This window comes from Heteronotia binoei, chromosome 1 (genome assembly GCF_032191835.1).
Source record: "Heteronotia binoei isolate CCM8104 ecotype False Entrance Well chromosome 1, APGP_CSIRO_Hbin_v1, whole genome shotgun sequence".
Lineage (NCBI taxonomy): Eukaryota > Metazoa > Chordata > Lepidosauria > Squamata > Gekkonidae > Heteronotia > Heteronotia binoei.
The window spans coordinates 228983717-229009839 of record NC_083223.1 but is presented as its reverse complement, the minus strand read 5'-3'; the positions used below and the strand labels follow the sequence as shown (position 1 = coordinate 229009839).

Genomic DNA, 26123 nt, shown 5'->3' with positions numbered 1-26123 from the left:
AGTCATAGGCCCGTTTCACATTACCATTCGAAACCAAATTTATTAATTGTTGGCCCAATTTCTAATAAAGCGATACAGGGATGGGGGGGGGGAGTCATCTTCATACATCAAATTTTCCATCCATTTATGAGTCATCTTTGAAGCACTATGGTAATTTCAAACAGTGCCACCCTTTTCCCCTGCTTTTCTTTGCCATACAGTTTTCCTCAAACTTTTTAAAAAAACATTCTAATATGAGTGCTATAGCACTAAACCGTGTTATAGCATCACCATTGCAATGCATGCTACGCTATAATGCTTACATTAGATTGGTTTTTTAAAAAAGGCTGAGGAAGATCATGCAGCAAAAAAGGGCAGGGAGAAAGTGGCATTGTAGGAAGTGCTATGGACATTTTAAACAGCACACCACAGCAATTCAGAAGCTCAATAAAGGGGTTAAAAAGGAAAAAAGCAGTTTCCCTCAAAAGCAGCTCAACCACACTTTGCTAATCCGACACAAGCGGGTTTGTTTGGACAGATAGATAAATTCCATTAGCAGCCAGTTACTAAAATGGAATACAAATGCAGTTTTAAAAGGGCCATACTGTTTTCCATACACATTGCCAAAGACTGGGATTTTTTTTTTCTTTCACTGGTAAAAAGACCATGGCCAAGAAACTGGAAACTGGAACACAACACAGATAAAAAGGCTGTGGCCAGGGGTTGGAGTTGGAATGGAGTAGAAAGAGGAATGAGTGATCCAAGCAAGAACAAACAAATGGAGGGTGTGATACACTATTGGTAAAGCTAGACAGCAACATCAAAAAATTTAATGAACCATCTCTCATGTACCTTGATGATCTTGTTAGAAAGTAAACAGTGAAGATGGCCATGAAAGTTAATAAACTGTTCTTAATATGTTGTATTGATATTGGTCAGTTATCTTGTGATTCAGTTATTGATATTGGTCAGTAATCTTGTGATTCAAACTGCCTCTTCCTCATTAATTTGTTATTTATCTGACTTTATTTCTCTTTCGTTTATCCTCAATGTATGTGAGACAGGCTACAATTTCTGACTTCTCCCATCATCCATTAAATTACCCATTCATTTTAAGTTCTCACACAGAACCTTCATCTGATTCATTGTATTAGCCCCCTTTCTCCACAGCTCCTTCCTCTTTTTTTTCTTTCTGTTGTCTGTAAGGATGTGAGCTCTGACTCATGAAGAAGAAGATAAGAAGAAGAAGATATTGGATTTCTATCCCGCCCTCCACGCCAAATCTCAGAGTCTCAGAGCAGATCACAATGTCTTTTATCTTCCTCCCCCACAACAGACACCCTGTGAGGTGGGTGGGGCTGGAGAGGGCTCTCACAGCAGCTGCCCTTTCAAGGACAACCTCTGCCAGAGCTATGGCTGATCCAAGGCCATTCCAGCAGGTACAAGTGGAGGAGTGGAGAATCAAACCTGGTTCTCCCAGATAAGTGTCCTCACACTTAATCACTACACCAAACTGGCTCTCATGAAAGCTCATAGAGCTCATAGAGAATAAATGAGAATAAGCTCATGAAAGCTCATAGAGAATAAATGTTAGTCTTTAAAGTGCCACTGGACTTCTGTTTTGTTTTGCTGCAACAGACTAACATGGCTACCCCACTGGAAAATATAAAAACAACTGATGAAAGAATGAGACTGCAAATATGGGGGTGGGTATTTCATCTACTAAAACTAAAGAAATGAGAACATTTTATAGAGCACATTTGTAAAAAAAAAAATACACAAGGGCCATAATAGGACTCTATGATTTAAAAATATAGGAACTTCATATGGCTAAATTACATATGATGTTGGGGAAGTATGATCAAATATCCTAAGATATAACTTAAACTCAAAAAACAAGTGAGAGAGGGGAGGCATGGCATTCAGTGGCATACTAGCCTATTTGACACCTGGGGAGGATTATTTTTAACACTACCCTCCTCTTTATGACAAATGTATTTTCACTAATAACAGTGGCTAGAAAAGGCATTGAAGATTTTCTTTTTACTGAACTTCATATATACATGCCTATATACACACACACCAGTAATAAAATAAAAATTATAGTAACAAGGACAAAAGTAATGGATTAATACTTTTTAATTACATCCCTAATTAGAGATGTAAGTGGAAGAGTATCCCAGACCCGTAGCCAGAATATTTTCAGTCGAGGGGCACTGGTGGAGCCACAAAAAATTAAAATTTAAAAAACTCATTGTTTTGGTTGCAAAGCCAAACTGCTCCATCCATGGAGGCCTCTCACCTCACCCCTGTGACCTGTCTGCTGCTGGGAAAGGGGGCTGGAGGGAAGGGTGCACCAGGCTCCAGCAAGCTGTGTGCAGCAAGAGGTGAGGGGGTGGTGGAGCGAGTGCTAATGTGCTGTGGAAGCCAAGCACCACAAAGGAGCATATGGTGGGAAGGACACACCTGCCTGCCAACCCTCGCCCAGGTTTAGAAGCATCAATTATGAAGGAGGTGGTGGAAGCCTGGCATGATGGATAGGATGGGGTGCTGCTTGCCTGTATGAACTGTCAGCTGCCCAGCTAGCTAGCCGCCTTTATGTGACTAGCTGCAGCCACCAGAGTACTCACACCTTGCCAGTTGGGGGCCACCCCTAAGCCCATGCTGCCATTGGCTGCTGCCAGCAGGCTTTCCAGCACCCTTCCCCATAAAGATGGAGTCTTAGCAACAGAAGCCAGCCAAGTGAAGCCAGCCAGGCTGTGGAAGGAGGGAGGGAATCAACCTGGATGTGTCTCAATTCCACTTATGCCGAGTGGCTCTTCCCAATTTACCTCACAACAGGCCAATCCAATGGGCTGTTCCTCTAATCTTGGGGGGGGGGGGCTGATTTGGGGGACCTTGGCAGGATGTCAGGTTTGGACCCCCAGAGACCCTTCTGTAGCTATGAGCCTGGAGTATCCGGATATCCAGTTACCCTAAGGTCATCATTTACACTCCAGCCCTCATGTATTCAAAATTTTTAATCACTGTTTGAAATATGCCTGGAAATTCTCTAGCTTGGTGTGGTGGTTAAAAGTGCAGACTCTAATCTGGGAGAACCAGGTGTGATTCCTCTCTTCTCCACATGCAGCCAGTGTGACCTTGGGTCAGTCACAAGTTCTCTCAGGAGCAGTTCTTGAAAGATCTCTCAGCCCCACCTACCTCACAAGGGTGTCTGTTGTGGAGAGGGGAAGGCTGCTCTGAGTCTCCCAAGTGAAGGGTGGGATCTAAACCCAAACTCCTCCTCCTCTTCATTTATTGTTGGAACACAAAGAAAGATTGCTGAAAGCAACATACTATTTAACAACAAGAAATAATGGTAAAGATTCTGGATTTAAAATGTACCCTAGTATGAAACACAGTCTGTTCTCTGCAAAAACCTCTGATTTAATTACTTTTCAAATGTGATACCAGAAAAAGTGGATATTATTAACATGAGAGTACTATGAAATCTTGAACAGGGTAGACAGGAGCAAGTATTCCCCCTCCACATTTCACTGTTGTGGACAGATTTTTATCAACTTACTTCCCTAAGGTTCCATTCTAGCTAGAATTATTCCCCTTCTCTGCTTAATATGCAAAAATCTTAAATTAGAACTAGGAGCATCCAAACCAAACTGGATTGTGGTTCACCTTGAAAAGTTATGATGTTCCCAAAAGTTAAAGCTTTTTTTAAAAAAATAATTAGTACAATTATCAAAGCTTGTATAAAATTATGCTCAGATACATCCAAGCTCCAGACAGTTCCACATATCTGAATCTGCAGTAAAAATCTGTCTAGCACTGGGGGTGGTATGAGGAAGAATCCAGAGAGCATTTGTGCCTGGAGGCCTGCCTTGGCAGCCACTAACCATTTTAAAAAAGAGCCCCACAATACTACTGATGCCAGATTTTCATAAAATATACAAGTCTCCACAAATTATGTAGAATCTGTTCATATTCTGGGAGAAAAATGCAAGAAAGACGAGAAAATATTTTAGTATGAACAGTACAACTGAAATCATGGCAACAACAGTCTGGGAGGCCAGAAATGTTTGCAGCAGAGAAACTTTTATTGGCAAGAGCTGCATGAAAAAAAGAGAAGCAAGAGTCTATAAAGAAATAACAGATAAATTGAAGATATTAGAAACAAGAATGCAAGACTACTGGTAATTTAAAAAGTGAAGGAAATGAAACAATTAAATTATTTGGATTTATTAGAAGTAGAAGAAATGTAGAAAAAATTGTAATATGTACAACACAGGCACTTTGAATCTGCAAATCAACCTGGAAGTGCATTGTTTAAGAAAAGAAAGAGAAAAAAGAATACCTAGGATCAGGAAAGGAAATAAAGTAGTTTACACAGAATAAGGAATGCATGAACAAATTTTTAAAAATTCAAATCTTTATAAAGAAGAATGAGGAAGCAATGGAGATTGAGGTATCAAAAATTCGCATCAGAGCATAGAATTTTGAATCAAAGGTTAACAGTGCAAGAAATCAGTCATGCTATAAAACCTTTAAAAAGATAAACTGCCTGGACCAGATTGATTAACAGAAGCATATTATAATGCTCTGAAGATATATTAGCAATACCTTTGCAAAGAGTAATGAATGAAATACAAAAGAGAAAGCATATACCGCCAACTTGTCAGGAAGTAAATATAACTTTGATACACAAGGAAAGGAATGATCCATTATTACTACAATCATATAGACCAATCTCACAACTAAATGTGAATTATAAAAATTTTACAACAGTAATGGCTGAGAGACTAAGAAAATGCATTCCAGACCTAATTCATGAAAAAACCGGATTTGTTCCAAAGAGATATATGAATGTTAACATCAGATATCTGTTGACTACAATTGAATATTCAAAAAGAAAATGAAGGGGGGAATGGCTTTACGTTTCTGGATGCAAAAAAAGCTTTTGATAATATGTCTTGCTTATTTTTAAATAAGGTACTCCAAAATATGAGTTTTGGAACCAATTTTTTAAATTGGATGCAAAGTATATAGAACAGAAAGCTAGAATCTTAATAAATGGCTCTTTAGGAGAGAAAATTGAAAATAGCAAAACGAACTCAACAGGGTTGTCCAATATCACCACTGTTATTTATTCTGGCAGTGGAAATATTGGCTACAAAAATCAGACAAGACATTAGGATTGCTGGAATAAAAGATGAAGAATACAAGATGAAATGCTACATGGATGATGTTGTTATATCAGTAATAAAACCAAACAATTATTTGAAATATACAATGAAACAAATAATTAGATTTGGAATTTATTCTGGATATAAATTGAATAAAAAGAAGGCCAAGATAATATTATTAGTGGCAACCAAAACAAAACAAGAAGAGATTAAAAACACACAAAAAATTGTTGGGTATATGTGTACCAGGGCAAAATGGTAATTTGTATAAAGATAATTATCAAAAAGTCTGGGTAAGCATTACTGAAGATTTACAAAGATGGAAAAGATTGAAAATTTTGTGGTTAGGAAGATTTTCTGCAGTTAAAATTTACATATTACCAAAGTTAAATTGTCTATTTCAATTATTTTTGGTCCATATAGATGAAAAGACCTTAAAATGGCATAAAATAATAAATATTTTTGTATGAAGAAACCAAGAATAAGATTTAGGATGGGGAAAAGGGGGAGGTTTAGCCATATTGCCAAACAGCCACACTAGTCTGAATATCATTGGATTATAAATCCAGACAGAAGGAACATTAAATTGGAGACAATTTATACTAAAGGAGGAATCCATAATTACTTATAGACTAAGACATCATTAAAAACTATTCAAAGACAGGATGGCACTCATTTTGGGGGGATGGACTATTAGGAATATGGCTTCAGCGCAGAGAAAGAATAAATCTGCCAATTTCATCAATGACATCTCCAGTTGATGCCTATTGTGACACTAGTATAAGAAAATTGACTATATAAATTATGAGTATATAATGGATAAACAAGGGGAAATAAAATCCTGGCAAGAAATTAAAGATGTGTGGGGAAAACTATTATGTGGTGGTTGTGTTATCAAATGGTGTCTAAATTCGAAGAACAAATAGCTAAAGAAGAGGGCCAGTTAAGAGAGAAAATGGCTTTTGAACAATTAACCATTGGAATTTCAAAGTACCTATTAGGAAAAAGATTATAAAGTGTTATTGCAATATGATATTGCAATATGATACCGATGATACTAAATTGGGAGGGGTTGCAAATACAGTAGAAGACAGAAACAGGATACAGGATGACAGGCTGGAAAACTGGGCTAAAATCAATAAAATTAATTTTAACAGGGATAAATGTAAAGTTCTGCATTTAGGTAGGAAAAATCCCATGCATGGGTATGGGATGGGGGAGACTTGTCTTAGCAGTAGTATGTGTGAAAAGGATCTAGGGGTCTTTGTGGATCATACGCTGAACATGAGTCAACAGTGTGATGCGGTTGATAAAAAGGCAAATGCAATTTTGGGCTGTATCAACAGAAGTATACTGTCCAGATCACGTGATGTGATGGTGTCACTTTACTCTGCTCTGGTAAGACCTCACCTGGAGTATTGTGTTCAGTTTTGGGCACCACATTTTAAAAAAGGATATAGACAAGCTGGAACGGGTCCAGAGGAGGGCGACGACGATGGTGAGGGGTCTGGAGACCGAGTCCTATGAGGAAAGGTTGAAGGAGCTGGGAATGTTTACCCTGGAGAGGAGGCGACTGAGAGGTGATATGATTACCATCTTCAAGTACTTGAAGTGCTGTCATATAGAGGATGGTGTGGAATTGTTTTCTGTGGCCCCAGAAGGTAGGACCAGAACCATTGGTTTGAAATTAAATCAAAAGAGTTTCTGGCTCAACATTAGGAAGAACTTCCTGACAGAGAGATTTCTCAATGGAACAGGCTTCCTTGGGAGGTGGTGGGCTCTCCTTCCTTGGAGGTTTTTAAACAGAGGCTAGATGGCCATCTGACAGCAATGACAATCCTGTGAATTTAGGGGGGAGGTGTTTGTGAGTTTCCTGCATTGTGCAGGTGGTTGGACTAGATGACCTTGGAGGTCCCTTCCAACTCTATGATTCTATGATACAGAAACAGAGCAAGTAAAAATTGTATGATAATACGGATGCCAAATTTTGCAGAAAACATATGCATGAGCCAGTGGGAAAATTTATGGACTAAAGAAATTAAATTTACTGAATGTTTTCTATTATTATTAATGAGTAACGCATCCCAGCTCATGCTGGGCTCTGGGCTATGTACGGCAGTTATTAAAATTACAGAATAGAGAATGAAAACAACATACAATCTACAGCAGTTAAAATAATAAAAATAATAAAACCATAAAATCATATGATGCCCTATAGGTTATCTGATCTCATCCTGGACTACCAGAGAATCTTGCTGGGGGGGCGTCCTACTGGGGAAGTCCTACTGAGGGGAATGGAAAGAAAGGTGCCAGCCAGATAGTGAACTGTTGCTGCCTGCAGTCAGAGGCCTGGCAGAACATCTCTGCCTTACAGGCCCTGCAGAATTGCATAAGGTCTTGCAAGGACCCTGATGTCATCTGGCAGAGAGTTCCACCAGGTTAGGCCCAGGACCAATAGGGAGAATTAGTCTAAGAGAGGGAGAACTTTGTCCATGGAGTCGCAAAGAGTCAGACTCGACTGTGCAACTGATAGGATTGCCAATCCCCAGGTGGGGGCAGGGAATCCCCCAGTTTGGAGGCCCTCCCCTCGCTTCAGGGTCATCAGAAAGCGGGGGGGGGGAGGGAAATGCCTGCTGGGAACGCTATTATTCCTTATGGAAACTTATTCCCATAAAAATAATGGAAAATTGATCTGGGGCTCTTGGGGGACTGTATTTTGAGGTAGAGGCACCAAATTTTCAGCATAGCATCCAATGCCTCTCCTCAAAATACCCCCCAGGTTTCAGAAAGATTGGATTAGGGAGTCTAATTCTATGAGCCCCAAAAGAAGGTGCCCCTATCCATTATTTCCTATGGAAGGAAGGCATTTAAAAGGTGCACAATCCCTTTAAATGTGATGGCCAGAACTCCCTGTGGAGTTCAGTTAAGCTTGTCCCAACCTCACTCCTGGCTCCACCCCCAAAGTCTCTTGCCTCCACCCCCAAAGTATCCTGGCTCCACCCCAAAGTCCTCAGGTATTTCTTGAGTTGGACTTGGCAACCCTAGCAACTGAACAACAAAAGTATATGATTTAAGATGGTATATTACTCTCGAAGACATTGCAATGGAAAATGCTAGAAATGTCAGACTACAGATGCAATATTTTACCTGTGGTGGACATTAAAAAAAAATCCAGGAAAATATTTGATAAAAGTACATGAAGAAATGCAAAATATATTAAAATTCAAGTTTGTGACAGATCCCAAAAATATGTTACTAAACATTTTACCAAGTAATATTACAAAAATGCACAGTGAACTATTTAAATACATGATGACGGCAGGAGTAATGTTTGCAGCAAAATGGAAGGCAGAAAGATGTCCAGATCTGAAGGATCTGGCAAAATGGCAAAAATGACACCTTATATGCATCACAGGCTGATCTCAAAAATTTTTTTTAAATGGAAGGTGTTTTTCAATTGTACAGTTGAAAATCAAAAATAAATTAAAATTAAAGTAGAAAATGATTTTTAAAAAGAACAGAGTGGCAGCATATGTTTGTAATAAAATCATTAGATATAAAATAGAATAAAATTTAAATAGAAGTGAAAAATCAAGAATATATATAAGTTCTGTATAGATATATGATTTGAACTATATGATTTAAAGGGCTGTAGTTTATGGTTTTTTTGTAAGATTTAGATGATTGTGCTTATGTTTTGTGTATGCCTTAGAGTATTGTAGACAATAGTAGTTGAGGATGATGTAGATGTATGATCTAGATGACTGAGATTGTAGTTCATATTTTATGTCTGTGAGTTTAACTGAAATAAAAAAAAAGAAAGAAAGAAAGAAAGAAAGAAAGAAAGAAAGAAAGAAAGAAAGAAAGAAAGAAAGAAAGAAAGAAAGAGTCTTTCATCTCGGACTCCTCTTTGTGTTCCCTGTGCCTTCAGGGTGTGAGGCAGGTTGTCACCAAGAAAATAAGGCTTTTTTAGTTGCTCCTTCTCACTCACCTCCATCTATGAAATGCCTTCCCCACTCCCTACTCTTGCCTTGATCTCTTAGCATCTGTCAGTACCAGGCCTTTTAATTTCCAGATAACTTTTTATAGATTGCTGGACCCTGTGCCCCTAGTCACTGATCCAGACTATACTCCTGTGATTTAGTGTGCAACTTCCAAGAGTCTTTCCACACGACCAGTTCTGCACACTGTGCTCCCGCCTCACCTCCTCTGTTTGCTGTTTCTTTACCTCGCTATGCTCTTCTCTTCTTCAAGCACCAGAATGCCCTTCCCCACCTGCCAGAGCTTTGAACTACCTGCCTTGGGTATCCATTATTGATGAGCTGCCCTAAGCTTGCAGGATTGAAAGAAGAAGAGGAAACATTTGGGCAGCACCTATTGCCAGGAGGGAGAGCTAAGACTTGTGTAGTGTACACTGGAGCTGCTACCATTTATCTCAACTAGTGTGCACCATCATTCTTCCTCCCTCCCTTCAAAAATGTTTCTAGGAGACAGTGATTGTGTAAAACCAAGGATGCGTATAAAAATGCATGTCATTCAAAATGACTTTTGAATCATTTGGAAATTGTGCATACTTGAAACTTGTTACTTTAAAATGCCTTTTGGCAGGCCAATACTGTAAGAAGGGGCACACACACACTCCTCTGATGTTAGTGTATTTTACTGTAAAGTGAGCAAATGAGTCCCTTGTTCATCTTCAGCCCCTCAGGATTGTAATTCAGGAACATCCTTTTTTTTAACCTTTATTTTCTCAGTGTGTATTGCTTAGTGCAGAGGTTCCCAAATTTATTTGGCCTAATGCCCCCTTTTCAGAAAAAAAATTACTCAGCGCCCCCCTGGAAATCAACCTTCAAGAAGTGGACTAAAAGATGCAGTGACATATTTGTACACAGGGTAAACAAGGATGTTGCAAAGAAGACACTTTGAAGCTTGAAATTCTTAAATTATTTTATAAAATCAACCATAGTAACATTTGTATACATACACAGAGAATTTTTGAAATGTCTTTATAATTATTATCCCACCCTCCTTGTAAGTGGGCTCAGGGCAAGTAAACAGTTGAAATATAGTATACAGTGCATCACTTCCATCATTCAGAACAATGCAACAAAACCAGTGGAGATAAAATATGCATGTAGCAGTGAAAAGGAAAAGCAACAGGCAGTCTGAGTTCAATTCACCAATTAGTTCTGGCTTGCAAAACGTTGTGGTCAGTTGTCCTACTTCTCTGTCTTGCTCATCCACTTCCCTTTCAAATAGATTAAGCTCCAAAAGACTGGCAGCCCTGAAGTCTCCAACTTGAAAGATATATGCACAGAAAAGATAACAAAGGATAATATTAAAATAAAAATAGGTATAATGGAGAATTGATCCATGGGTATCTGGGGCTCTGAGAAGGCTGTTTTTTGATGTAGAGGCACCAAATGTTCAGCATAGCATCCAATGCCACTACTCAAAACACCAAGTTTCAAAACGGTCAGACCAGGGAGTTCATTTCTATGAGGCTCCAAAGAAGGCGCCCCTATCCTTCATTGTTTCAAATGGAAGGAAGGCATTTAAACAATGTGCAGGCACTTTAAATGTGATTGCCAGAATTCCCTTCAGAGTTCAATTCTGCTTGTCACAACCTTGCTCCTGGCTCCACCCCAAGATCTCCTGGCTCTACCCCAAAAATCTTCAGATATTTATTGAGACAGACTTGGGAACTCTGCCCCCACATGAATAGTTGGGGAAAAGCTACCTTTGCAATTTCTTTAATTTTGAAATCATTACTTACCATCAGCAGTACAGAGATTAGAGTAGTATTTGAAGCAGCAGCTGTTTATCTCAGTCAGCTCCGTGGGAAATAAGGTCAGAGCGTGGGAAAATAAGGAAGTTTCTTTGAAGAGGCTTTACTACTATGGAGAGAGAGGGAGAGGCTTCTTTGATGTAATGCCAGTTGGTCATTGCTTAGTTTTTTTATGACTGTGCCATAGCTGCAGGATTGGGTTGGGAGGGCTACAGGATTGGGTTGTGCCCCATCCACAAGTCGCAGAAGCCTCCTGTCAAGAAATTGAGCGTTTTATCAACCGTGTGTGTAAGTGTTTGTCTGCACCATTACCTGGAAAATGACAATACCCGAGTTCTAAGTGTTTGTGTGGGTTACTATCAGCTTAAGTAAGCCTAGAGACCATGTTCTTAATGGAAAACACTTGTAAAATAGTAAACATCTGTGAACTGTCAATTCCAACTGACAGGAGGCCATCTAGTTTGACAGATATTTGACAGAAGATCTAGATGGGTCCAGCTAAATTGGGGTTTTTTGTACCAATGATTGGTTGCACAATTCTGGCACTTTGACAGCCAGTCAGGGATATAAGTGGATTAGTAAAATATCAAAACTCAAGAAGATGAGCAGAAGATCAGTGCTGGCACTAGGGGTTCTGCTGCCCTAGGCATGCCTCTCTGTGTGCTCCTAAGGGGGGGGGGGATATTCTTCACGCACTGGTGATGACATCATTGCGCCAGCCAGCAGGCAAGCCAAGAGCCCTGGGCTGCACACACAAGTGCTGCCGCACCGTCACTTTTCTTCTGCGCTTCTCAGAGGCTTCAAAGGAAGCCTCTGAAGAGCATCCCGTTTTACTGTTTGAAAGAGGCTGGGTGGGTGGCATCTTCCTATTGCACACATCAGCTCTGACTAGCGCAATGGGAAGGTGCTGCCGCTCAGCTGCTTTCAACCTGAAAGCCAGCAGGCAGCGGTAAAATGGGGCTCTCCTTGGAGGCCTCCTTGGAAGCTTCCAACAAGCACAGGCAACGTTTGCCCTCCAAAGAAAAGAGGCAGTGCAGCAGCACCATCCGGGGCTCTCGCCTTGCCTGCTGGCTGGCGAGATTGTGCCTACCCTGCCTCCTCCCATGCACTGCCCCTGCAGAAAACACTTTTGTGTCTGGGGCGTTGCAGTTGGCTGAAATCAACAGAAGCGACCACCTGGTAACCAGAGGACTGTAAGACGCTTGGCGCTTTGCAGAAAACCTTGTGAGGAGAAAGCTGCAGGTTGGAACTCTTCAGAGAAGTTTGTGCAATTGCCTCAGTGCTTCCAGTGTCCTGACTTGAATTGTATTGCTGAGGGAGAAACTGCAAGCAACCTTGAGAAACTGCTAGCTGTAGCAAGTATTGGCTAGGATAGGCTTGCAAAGTTTTTTGTTTCTGTGTTTCTTGTACACCTGTAGTTTTTTTATTCTGTCTTGTAAATAAACTTCATCCTTCTTATATTTTAAGTGAAAGGAGTTCTGGTCCTCATTACTAGTCAAATTAGGTGAATTTGCACTAAGTAGCAGACAAAAAGGAACACTCTTATCTTTGTTAATGGAAATTTTTCTCTACGTTAGAAATTCTGGATACCTCCCAGAAACATGATGTTTTGACACCTACTACCCTCTTCTCTTCTCTTCTCTTCTCTTCTCTTCTCTTCTCTTCTCTTCTCTTCTCTTCTCTTCTCTTCTCTTCTCTTCTCTTCTCTTCTCTTCTCTTCTCTACTCTACCTTTTCCTTCCCTTCCCTTCCCTTCTTCCTTTATGCTTCCTTATTTTATTCACCGTCCCCCAATTGCACCCAAGGCTACTACCACCCCCCTGGATCGTTCCAGCGCACCCCAGGGGGCAATATCACCCACTTTGGGAAATACTGGTTTAGTGCATGAGCTCGATGGAGAGGGACTCAGTAGAATTAAACTTCCAAGAAAACATGTAAAAAATATGACTGCTAAAGTATTTCCCACAATATGTAGTGACACTTTAGTGATTGGGTTTTGTGAAGGGTTTTCTCCTTTGATAAACATGCAATGGCTGTTCATTATTGACTGATTATTTTTCTGTCTTATTTAATGGTTTAATATTGATAGCAGTTCTGATGTGCTGCTGACCAAGTTGAATTTTTTAGTTTTTGGTTTAGATTTTTATGACAATGCTGGTTATTGGATTCTGGAATTGTTTTATTTATTGTTAAGAACAATTTTATTATACTGTGAACTCCTTTGTTCTTGTTTCTACAGAAAGACAGCACAGATATATTTAAAACAAATAAATAATGAGTTCAGTGGTGTTTACTCCCAAATACGCAAGTGTAGGATTACTGCTGAGTTCTTCTCACGATAAATCAATGTATTGTTAAATGAAAAAGCGAAATACGAAATTATGTTATTAACCACTGTATTAAATTGTTCTTTAGCCAAGCATACAGATACAAAACCTCTTTCCACAAACTATGCTACTGCATTCAGTTCTTATTGTTTTTTCTTTGTTTTACAATTTACAATTATGTCTAAGCTTTTGTCAAATGCCTTCATTGGATTGGGTCCACACCTAATTTTCCAGTGGCAGAATGGGACATTCTTACCTTGACCCACAGCTGCAACCAGCTGCTCTCCACAAAGAGAGACTACAGTTCCCAGCTTTCCCTGGGCTCAGGGGGCATGGAGCAGCTCCATAGGAGGTGGATGTGGTAATGGACCTTTGTGCGGTGGTGTGTGTTTGCCTGGCTGGGTTGTTGGGAGCAGCTGCTGCCATTAAACTCCAGGCTGCACTTTATGGGCGCTGCACACCATGGAGACACAGCCAGGGCTCGCTGCATTAATCCCGCACCAAGGGCTGCTTGAGTGGTTCCTCTGAAGCAAACAGGAAGTTTGTGAGTGAGAAAGGGATGAAGGCGGTGCTTGTTGCCTGCCCTGCAGGTAGGTGGACCATTACTATTGTCCCACACTCGGTGAACTTCTGTTGGTATTTGAATTGGAGCTTTGTGACTGGCACAGGGAAGTTAACTGTATTCTCTATGTCACCCCACCATATATATATATATATATATATATATTATGGATGATTGGTTCTTCCTTGCTGCGTCTAATATGAACTTGGAAGCAACAATATATATATTGTTATAACTGGAACTGAGTATATTTGGATCTTATCTTTGCTATCTTGTGTGTTGAGCCGCACTAGGGCTTTGGCTGGGTGTGGGCAGTACCTTGTCAAGTTATGTATTTAAGCTCCAGGGCACTTCCACTCATCCAAGCATCTTGTTGACTCCATCTGATCTGGGAGTACAATGAAAAGTCAGGCTTGCTCAGCAACTTCCACTAATATCCTTGCCTTCAATGCGAGTCATAGTTCCTAGCTTCTCATCTAACATCTGCCCAGGGTTCAAAGCCAGCAATAGTTTGTGTGGAAGTAGCTCCACATGATAAAAAAGATGTTGCATGTGGTAAAAGTGACCAAAATCACACAGAAAATGGCTTTGTATGAGCAGGATACCATGTGGCGCAGTGTCCATGTGGCTGCATGCTCAATAAGCTGCGTCATTGCTGATTGTTTTTGTGAACTGAGTCTTACAGTTGAGCAATGTAAAAATAAAGCGGTGTGCATTCTCATTATGTGTATCACAGATGGAAAAGATCTGCATAGAAGAGAAAGTCAATTTCCTGCCACTGACCACCACCATACCCCTTCTGAGTCCATCCTGTCAGCATACCCACACCTTTGATTGCTTTGTCTCCATGTCATTACTGACCATGAATAAATGCAAATTTAGTGATTGAAAGTGGTTTGTGTATCACAGCTCATAAAATTTATCAAAAACGTGTCAGTTGTCTTCCCAGTTTAAAGGCTCTGATCCAGAAAAAAAAAAAAAACAGTTTGAAATCACTGGAACCTCAATTGAAACACCTTAAATATTACTTATTTTTTCCTGGATCAGTTCCTGAAACAATGGTTCCTTGCATTGCTTTTGTCAAAGCCTTGGTGTAGTGTATTAAAAACATTTTTGTTATATTCTGTGATTTTATGTAAGTAATAGATAACCTGAGTTTTTTTTTTCTTTACCACCTGTTCAGTATATTGAAGTCTTTGGAACTGATTTGGAAGCTAGAGAATTTTTTTAAATGTATTTTTTTTCTGACTAGGATATAAATTATATCAGATCGATTTCTATATCTCAGAAGTAAGTGTGCCCTTGATGGTGGTTAAGCTTTTCATTGTTCTTCTTCTTTAAATGACTAACCTGGACTAAGAGAATTGGAGCAAGAGGTATTTCTCAAAATTAAACCTGTTTCACCTGAACATGTTTTAACTAGTTAATAAGAAACATCAAAAACATCAAAAAAGAAAGGACAAAACCCTGAGGTCAATGATCATTCTTTTTGTAAAGCTAGTATTTGGTGTTTAAACTTGTTTTTTGGGGGGGTCTGTCTATAACATAAGTTTAATAACCTAGCTCAAATGCAGATTTCTAATTTTCAATTAACATAGGAATAATTTTGTTTGCTAAAATAAAATAAATGAATGAATGAAGAGTCTGAACCATGAAATGTTCTAGCTAGCACTTTTTAAAACAGTCCAAATTTTTCCAAAAAAATCATGTGGCAATTGTTTAGCTCAAGCTTTAAGTATTAACTTTTAACCTTTGACCTTACAGATTTTAACCAATGAAATGTCTCTTTAAACTTTAAAGGAAACAATGATAACGAGCGCCTGGCGATTGCTAGACAGCGAATTCCATATCGGCTTGGTCGAGTAGTTGATGAATGGCTACTCGACAAAGGTAAAAACATTGATTAAAACTTCAAATAAAAAAATAATTTGAACATAACCGAGTAGTGCTTCATTGTAACACCAATAAACAATAAACAATAAATTTTTCAGTAAAACTAAATTAAAAACAAATTTTAAACAGTAAAACATAGAGTAAATATTTGCATACCTTGTATATAATAATTTCTATACATTTTTAGCCATACCGCCTGTTTAATAATCTTACCCTGTTAACTTAAGGTTAAAGGGACTGTTAAATATAATCCACTAACTCAATCTATGAAGGTACGCATAGCAAATATTAACCAAAACTGATAAATCATTCATAGATTATGTTACATTTTCCATCATCTAAATTCTTAACTAAAATATATATTTATATATACATATATGTGTGTGTGTAGTTATGAGATCTTCATTATGGTCCTGAAACAAACAAACAAAAATCATTGTTTAAACTGTAGGTTATATTAAATAGTGGGCAATATGACTTGCCAAACAAGATGAAAGTCCCTTTAACGTTTGCAACCTTCTAAGGGGATTTTGGAACAAACGCTAATTAAAAGTGAGCTTAACATTGTGTGCATGCTTTTATGATGAGCAGAAGCCAATTGGCTAAAGAGAATATCATGTTTATTATTAATAATCATCATAATAAATGGGTTTGCATTGGTGAGGATTTCTGTTTTAAATAACAATGTGACATGACTCTTTCATCGGTACGTGTATCATTCCTTGAAGTTGCTTTTTACATCCGAATATTTTCGTTTAATTTTATTGGTTTTTCTTTTAGACGATAAATTAGCTGAAAGCCAATCAGACATCCCTCCGTCTCTCTCCTCTACCTCACTCTTGCATTTGTGTTTCTGAAATTTTCAGTATATTTTATGTATCCCATGCTTTCTTTGTGTGTGTGTGTGTGTGTGTGTGCCAGAGGAATACCAAACCTTTATGTTTGAATTCTGAAAATTAAAAATACACAAGCAGATAGTCATATGAAAGCATAGATAGAACATTTATAAGAATTGTTTTACTCTGAGAAAACCAATTTGACATTAGAATTTATCAGACATGACGAGTTTTCTTATTACGCAGGTAAACATTTAGGAATGCATGAATGAGAGAAATGTTCAGTTTTTAAATGGGTAGCAGAACATTTGCAGTTCTGCTACCCATTTAGTATGGTGCAATTGGTAACCAGAAATCTGACCTATGCACACACACATACACAAAAAACTCTAATATTTAATCTCCCAAAGAAGCAGAAGGGACTAGGAAGTACTGAAATTGATGATATGGAACATTTTTTTAATTGGCCTTTTAGCAAAAAATGAAGCATAAATAAAGGTATCATCTACGTAGATCAACTTTATTCTGCATTCCATGGACACCTCATTAAAAGCAATGAATTATGAGTAAAAAAATTTCTTATAGTTTATTGCTATCATCCTCCACCTCATAAAAAATCTGTTAAAATCACCCTCTTTAACAGTGTAGTGTTCACAATCAACATTTTTTGCATGTATGTAATACTATCTTTGCAGGACGTCAGCTCACAATCTTCAATAGCCAAGCAACGATAAAAATTGGAGGCAAGGAGCGAGGTCATCCATTTCAGGGTCAGCTTTCCGGACTCTACTACAATGGCTTGAAAGTCCTGAACATGGCTGCCGAGAACGATGCCAACATTGTGATAGAAGGGAATGTGAGACTCGTTGGTGAAGTGCCTTCTATGACAACTGAGTCAACCGCCACTGCAATGCAGTCTGAGATGTCCACATCAGTCATGGAAACCACTACCACTCTAGCTACAAGTACAGCTAGAAGAGGAAAACCAACCACAAAAGAACCCATTGGCCAGGTGAGTCAAACTCGATTTGATTTTTAAAACAAAATTGTTTGTTTCATATAGATTGTGTAAATTTTGTATATCCTGAAAACATTTACCTTTTCAGGTTCAAAAACTTCTCTAAAGAAACGAGACTTATGGTTTTCTTGGCTAGATATATCACGGTTTTTTTATTGACCATGGTGGTTGCCTTCTTTCCTGGTAGCCTGGAGTGCCAAACTATACTAGGGGTAGAAATGTGGGTGATGTGACTTTGCTGTTTTCCAGGACATGTCTAGAAGTTTCAGGAAGGGCGGAATAGAAATGTAAAATAATAAATATAAAGTAATGTAAATTAATAATAGACATGCATTTCCATTTTTCCTGATGCCAACCATAACAGGAACACATAGAGACAGGATATTCACTGCACTGCATTATAGGACTGTATCAGATTAGGGCCATTTACACCTGCTTTTGCTCTACAAGCGCAGCACGTATGTTTTAGGATCAAACATATGAGCTGTAGTTTTTAATGAGAGTATTAGCATAATATAAGAACAGGACCTGGTCAATTTGGATTTATGACTGTTGGTTAGATTGCACAATCTATTACATTGTCTGTTCAAGGAGTTACCTTCTACCAAGTCAAATTAATGGTCCATTAGTCAAACTAATGTTTCAAACTAATGGCCCACAACTGTTTATTTAGCTGTTAGCATATTTTTCAGTATTTTGACATAAGTATTTTACAGTTCATATACTCAAGTTTGTTTAATTGGGGATTGCTCCTCAGACATTTTACATTCATGCAAATCCTTTATCATTCTCACGCAGCCTTTAATGTTGTAGTGATGATGGCTCTAAATCCTAGAAAGCAAGGACTTAGAATAGGAATGTAATATTTCTGAACTCATCCAAATTTCTGTGTCAGCCTTCTTTTCAAGCTTTTCCGTTCATCTCTTCCTTTCCCATAGTTTTCCCTTGCAAGTGTTGTAATCACTGGTAGGAGTATCTAGAAGAGAAAGCACCCAATGAAGGTAAAGGGCAGTAGACAAACTTGGGTAATTAACTGCTACAGAATGTAGTGATGTCCACTAGTTTAGACAATGCAAGTGGGAGACCCACAAGAAACGTGCCCCACCTTTGATTTCCCCTCATCCCCAGGGAGTCTATGCTGGCACCGTCCAGCTCCCTGGTGGCCTTCCCTTTCGCTCTTCTTCCCTTTCGCTCTTCTCCTGTCCTGACCCACCTGGCTCCCTAGCAGCATCTCACACTGGAAGTCAGGTCATTGCTCGCCATCACTGCTGGAGGAGCAGATCCAGGTTGAGCAGTAATGGTGGCAGGGAGAGCAGAGGAACGTTGTTTCTTCACCTCAGGTGCTGGGCGAGGGGATGTTGCACACCACAGTTCAGCTGAGACACCTCTTCCTCTTCCTTCCCTTGCTGGGTGAAGTGAGCAGCAGCTCCTAGGGTGTCCTGGTGACAGCAGGGAGAGAGACCTGGCAGTGCCTGTGGTTCTCAGGACATCCTGCTGGCCAAGTGGAGGTGGGCCACCAAGGAAAAATAAGAACGTTGTCTGCATGCAGACAAACCCTCCAGTGTTGCTTTTTTTAATTCACATTTTTCGTCACACTTTTGGAATCCCCCAGTGTGCAGAAAAATCTCTTTTCCCTCTATGTGCCCCAATCCATGAATTTAGATACCCACACAGAGGGCCATGTTGGGAATTAGATATATAGATATGAAGGATAAACAAAATTTGAGTCCAGCGGCACCTTTAAGACCAACAAAGTTTGATTCTGGGTAAACGCTTCCATGTGCATGCACACTTTTGATATCTAATCTGAAGAATGTCAGGTATCTGAAGAAGTGTGTATGCACACAAAAGCAGAATTAAACTTTGTTAATCTTAAATCACTGGGCTCAAACTTTATTCTATTGTTTCAAAGCAACAAGGCTACACACCAGAATTTATCATATGGAGGATGAGTCCATCAGTAGTCATTAATATCATTATGTCTAAATGGAACTGCCATATTCAGAGGCAGTAAAATTCTGAATAATAGCCAGAATAGCAATGAAAGGTGCAGACCTTGACCTCTGTGCCCTCCTTGTGGGCCTTCTCAAAGCGTCAGTATGAGAAACAAGATGCTGGACTAGATGGGCTTTTGATCTGCTTCAGCCTGCATTTGTGTTTATATGCAGTCTCATGCTTACAGGCTACATTCTTGTATACATCTAACAACATCATGAAACACTGAGAACTACATTTTGTAGCTTTCTGCATGTGAGTAGATGCTTCCATCAAGGGGTACTGGGAACTAAGTTTCCTATGTTTCATTGCATTTGTAGCATGAGGTAAACATGAGGTCTCTCATGTAGGTCCCTTCCCAGCACAAGCTGTCCAGTTCCCCTTCAGATGACTGATTTCAGAAAGGGGAGATCAGTGGTATGGTGGGGCATGTCACGAGGTAATAGAGCCCAATCCAAATTAGCTTTAACAAGTTGATTTTGATCCATTCTGTCTAGTACTTCAAGGAACTTTCAAGCTGCTAATATAGTAATGTAGCTCCATTCTCCACCCCCTCCATTATTTCTGTATAACTATCTATGAAATAGTATAAACAGTAGTTCTCTAGTTTCTTGGTGGGATCTCTCTAACTATGTGACAGATTATCAAAGAGGTGAGAGGGGAACAGCGTACAGCGTTCTTTAATTGCCCACTTCTGAAAGCAACTTGAATAAGGTCTTTGAAACAGTGGTTGTTCAATGAAGGTTAATATACTAGGGCATTTCATCAAAAAGGAACAGAATTGAGTTAGTTAGCTTTGCTACTGTCCTATTCTGGACTTGCTAAAATGTCTGCACATTGCTTAAAGATTTTCACTTGTTCAATTGTTCAGAAATATGTTTTGTGTGTGTGTTTTTCTGCTGCGACTTTAACAATTAAAGACGCATATATGATCATCAACTTTTTCCTTTCGCTACCGTTTTGCCTTTAGCACAGGGGTGTCAAACTCATTTGTTACAATGATTAGATCTGACATAAATGTCACTTTGTTGGGCCAGACCATGTGTACCAAAAAATGTAATATGAGGTACCAGAGATATAAATTTTATGAAGATGATTTCAGATGCTGAATGGCAATAGCGGGTTTGATTGAATTAGGTGTGATATGTGGAGGGGTAGAAGTCATGGAGATATCAGTACTGGTAATGAGACAGGAAACCTATGTTTCCATTTGGTGCACAAGGATTCAATCCAGGAGGATGCAAGGAATGAATGGAAATAAGTCTGAAGAAGTGAGGAATGTCTCACGAAAGCACATACCCTATTACAAATTTTGTTAGTCTTTAAGGTGCTTCTAGACTCCTGCTCTATTCTACTGCTATTAGAAACACAACACTGAAAATCCAGTGAGGGAACATTTTAACCTTCCAGGACATTCAGTTGCAGACCTAAGAGTAGCAGTTTTCTTACAAAGGAATTTCAAAAGGATGTTAGAGAGAGACTGCTGAATTGCAACTGATAATGAAGCTCAAGGCAATGAATCCTCCTGGACTGAACTGAAACCTAGGTTTCTTCTTTCATTTATCAATGCCTGCTATTGTTATTTGGCATCTGAAATCACTTCACTCTCCAAGATATAAGGACAGATGGACAGTAGCCACCCTACTACTTAGATAACTGAGTACTAGAAGCTCCAGAAAATATTTATCAAACCTAAATATGTGGTAAAGTATTTGAGTGTAAGATTAGGCTTCATCTTAAAAGTATTATGTCAGTTTCACTGAAGAAAACATTAGAATATAATGGTTAGGGGTGAGAAGATGACCTGCCTGTGTTATTTTTTGTTCCTATCAAGCTTGCAGTTATCACTTAGGACTCAACCTAAATGGGATGTTTCCTGCACAACCTTCATCAGAACAAATGATAGTTGGGTTTTTATTTTTAAATAGCTACAGGCTTGTGAAGTGAACTGTGCCATTGGTGCTTTCTGCAAGCAGAGATGGAGATGCAAGCAACAACAATTGTTTGGTGTACTGAGATCCCAGCAGCGTCTGATGTAACTTGTTGTATATAGGCCTGTTCATAGAAGCTGAAGCATGCCCTACCATATACATGGGTATACTTAGATTAAAAGATAAAGGTAGTCCCCTGTGCAAGCACAGGGTCATTTCCGATCCATGGGGTGACATCACATCAGGATGTTTTCTTGGCAGACTTTTACGGGGTGGTTTGCCATTGCCTTCGTCAGTCATTTGCACGTTACCCCCAGCAAACTGGGTACTTATTTTACCAACCTTGGAAGGATGGAAGGCTGAGTCAACCTTAAGCCAGCTATTTGAACCCAACTTCCACCGGGATCAGGTCATGAGCAGAGCTTGGACTGCAGTACTGCAGCTTACCACTCTGCACCATGGGGCTCCTTAGATACACTTCTATAAATGGTGGAGTTGGCCTTTCATTGTGCAAAGAAGTAAGGACATTTCACCAACTGGGTAACCTATACAGAAGGGATGGGCACAATCCAGGAAAACAGTGGTTTATGTTGGTTTGTGGTTCATTTGATTGCACAAATCAAGAACTCTATTTCCTGAACCAGGTCATGGTTCATTTTGTTTGGGAGGTGACACATAGGTTTCCTGCCTCATTGTGAATTAGAGATGCCAAACACATAGGGAGTCTTCAGCAGGCTCTCTTTCACCTGTCCTCCAAGTTTGGCAAATATTGGATTTGGGATGTCTGAGTTATAGCCCCCAAAGCAGGTGCCCCCAGGAAAAATCAGCAGTATTATACTGGTATATAATCTGCTCCTATAGAGCAGAATAGGAACTTCATGGTTAGCTCCCAGAGCTGCCAGTCAAGCTACAGACAACTGCTCTGGTTGTTTCTAGAACTCTCCATAGGTCCAGCCCAGCATTGCTTAGGAATTGATTGAATTGGTCCCAGACTGTCTGGAGAACAAACTGCAAAAATGAACTTCTCAAAACTCCAAGGTAAAAATGTGGTTCACTTTTAGTTAAGGAATGATGCGACCAAATGAACTGGTTCAAAACGAACCACGCACTGTGATTCATTTTTTGATTCTTGTCCATGTTCAAACCATGATTGGTTTTTTAATTTTTGCCCATCCCTACTATACACCAAGTGGGGTTTCCATCACAGGAGAAAAGTGGTCACAGTCTTCTTCCTTTCATTGAGAAGGATCATGTGAAACAGGCTAGCAGACGTCAGTGTACAGATATATAACAACCTGCCATGATTCATGCTCGCATATGGAGTTCTTACACAAGGAAGGACTCCATTATTTTGCATGTGTTTTGGAGAATCTTTCACAAAGTTTGAGTCCAATGGCATCTTTAAAACCAATGAAGTTCTATTCTGGTTATAGGGTTTCATGTGCGCATACACTATTATGCACTTATACCCAGAATAAAACTTCATTAGTCCTAAAGGTGCCACTAGACTCAAATTTTGTTCTGCTGCTTCAGACCAACATGGCTACTCACCTGTATCTCTCAGATAGATGTGAGGGATGTTCTTCCAGTTCTCAGAAATGGACATCCTCAGCATCAGCATCACATATCTCTGTCAGTGGGTCCCAAACTCCGTGCTACTGGAATGGTTAATGTATGCCTCTAACAATTAAACTACTTCTTGAATTCATCCACCAGTTTATTCTCTTTCAAATGGAGAGTAGGTATGCCAATCCAACCATTTTTGACTGTTTTCTGAATAGTTTCAACAAATCACAGAGCTTCAAGCTACAGAGGTCTAGCAGTTTGAAAATGTTGGGTTTGAAGGAAAAATACTTTACAGTCAGCTTAGACTTTTCTGTCCTCTAAATATTTTCTCCCTTGTAAACTTTACTGATGCAGTATGCCCAACAGGAGATTCTATGATCATTTGGTATATGGGTTAAAAAAAAAAAGTAAAGGCATAAAATAAACTTATTTTTTTTCAGCTAAAACTCAGTAAAACATTCACATTTATTTCTTATTTTAAAAGATAAGGAAGAATATGGGCTTCTTGGACATACCAAACCTTGAAAAAGCCTTATATTTAAAAATTGCTCCTTCCTGCAGAGGAATGTGTAAGTGGAAAGTGCCATCAGGTTGCAACCAACTTACGGTGACCCCATTGGGTTTTCAGGGCAAGAGACAAACAGATAAGGTTTGCCGTTGCCTACCTCTGCATAGTGATTCTGGGCTTCCTTGTTAGTCTTCATCCAAGTGCTAACCAGGCCTTGATCCAACTTAGCTTCCAAGACCTAGCCTGGTCCATCCAGGTCAGAGCACAGGAATATGGGGGAGATTTTCTGTGATGGTTGCCAGATTGTGTAAAGCGGGAGACATTGTTAACTGAGCTGTCCTGCAGTTGCATGGAGATTATCTGCCTATTTGTTTTTAAAGCCGGTCAAGAATATACATGTGCCTATTTTATTTACTTATTTTGAGATTTATATCTCCCCCCTCTCCCGCAATACAGTGTTCAGGGTGGCTCACAGCATTTTTAAAAGTACAACAAACCATAAGCTTCATTATTAAAACAGTTAAAATCTTGACTTTCTCCTGATACCTAGAAAATATTTAAGAGAGAAAACATCTGATAAACCAGTAAGAGCTAAAATAAAAGGATTTGCTAAAGGCCTGCCAGAACAATTCCATCTTGCATGCCCTGCGGTACCTTTAAAGATCCTGCAGGGCATGTGTCTCCTCTGATAAAGCAATCCACCAGTGTGTGGCTATGATGGGAAAAAGCATTTTAAACCAGAGAAAAAACAAAAAACACTCCAGATATCACTTTGGAAACCTTTGCTCTGAGTGTTCATCAGTGCCCTGTGGAGATTAAATTCATGGTCATTCTATCTAGTAGGGTCTGTATTCCTGGTCTATGTGTATTTTGTTGCTCCTTTTCTCATTCCACTGAAACACACCTGGCAATTTTATGATTTCCTGGGTTTTTTTAGGAGTTACTGCACTGCCATTCTTGCAACAGGAAAGCTTCAATTTACCAACAGGTGTCTCTTGTTAGACACTCACTACAAGTTCAGACACATACAGTTTCTAAATTTCATCTCAGCTGCAAATTATTCCACCAGCATTTTTTTTTGTTACCGCTTTATTTTATATCTGTTTTTACACACACATACACATACACCTTTACTGTCAAGAGTTGCTGGCTCTTCTCATGCTGCTTGGACACTGCAGTGCCTGATCCAGCGTGGATGCTGAGCGCTTTCATCTCCCATTGACGTCAGAGGGAGGAGAGGATGTTCAGCACCTTGCAGGAGGCAGTCACTGCCTTGCTGGAAATCTGCCTTTAAAGATAGCTTTACCTTTGTGCCCTGCTCTTATTCTGTTCCTGTCTTTAAAAAATGCCCTGCCAGAAACTGGGGATATTTGACTCTGGAACTTTACCCAATGCTGCAAGGAGAAAAAGTTACCTTTCCCTGCTTTCACTTAATTAGTGCAAGGAAGAAAAGAGACAATGTGAATATTAACTGTTAATGAAAGAAAGTTAAGGCTGTTATGAACAAGTGGAAGTTTAGAAGAAAATGAGCTGATGCAGAGTAAATGATCTAATCAATTAGAGATTATTTAGTCCATTTGCAGGGCTTTTAAATTCAATTAAAGATCACAATTCGTATTCTAAGGCAGAGAAGTTAAAAATGTTATGGATATATGTTTTTAAAAGGGTTTTTTTTGGGGGGGGGAGGGATTAAAAAGCAAGACATGGTTTACTAAACTTATTTCTTGTTCTGTAATATGATCTGCTAAGGGCTTGAAAGCCCCATTTTCCCAGTTATAACATTGAGAATCATAGTGTTAAGTGCCAATGTATTAGGGCACTTTGTCATATAATCATCACATCTTTTAAAAGATGCTGTGGATCCAGTGATCCATCGGCAGAAAATATAGATGTTTGTGGATCTTACCCACTTTCCCCTCCATCCACCAGCCCATTCCAACCTCAGGAAATTTGGTTCTGGGATCACAAGACCTATGTGGAGCAATACCACATGGGTCAATGGAATGCAGGGAGGGGGAGGAATGAGGCAAAATCGCCCTTCATGCCTCTTGGATCAGTAGAGATCCATTGACAGGAAAGGAAGAAGGGAGCCCTTTTGTCTGTTCCCCCTTCTCACCGCACCCCACCAACCCATGTATCTATTACATACTCCACAAAGGTCCAGCAATGCTAGGAATAAACTCTCCTGAGGTTGGAAAAGGCTGCTGCTGCAGGAGGATAAAGAGAAGATTTGCAGTTATTGCACTTGTTGGATCCACATGCATAAGTTAAAAAATACGTCATTCTCCCCTCCCCCCCTTTGGAAATGTGTAAATGCATCAGATCCTCTGAAAGTTTTTGATCAAGATATGATCAAGAACACTCTGAGTAGAATCTCACAGCTCCATTCCACTGTGGTGCTTTCCTCATCAGACGAGTCTCTTGTTGAAGTCAGGGTAAAGTTCCCTGTGCTGGGAGAAAATACTGCTTTTAGAAAAACACAGTTATATCTTCATTTTTTTTTAAAAAAAAATGCACTTCTGCAGCACAAACAGTTGACATGAT

General features: G+C 39.4%; 1 protein-coding gene across 20 annotated transcripts in view; it reads left to right on the top strand.

Moving 5' to 3' along the window:
* NRXN1 (neurexin 1) overlaps window positions 1–26123 on the top strand; it is a 1496060-nt gene that overhangs the window by 1306354 nt on the left and 163583 nt on the right. For 11 of the 20 annotated variants that reach the window (XM_060249064.1, XM_060249053.1, XM_060249035.1 and 8 more), the window contains one exon: window positions 17257–17573. In XM_060249064.1, coding sequence (XP_060105047.1) covers window positions 17257–17573 — 317 coding nt within the window. Of the gene's footprint in view, window positions 1–15632; window positions 15723–17256; window positions 17574–26123 lie in introns of all 20 variants that reach the window. The other 9 variants (XM_060249027.1, XM_060249073.1, XM_060248923.1 and 6 more) reach the window with 1 other exon arrangement.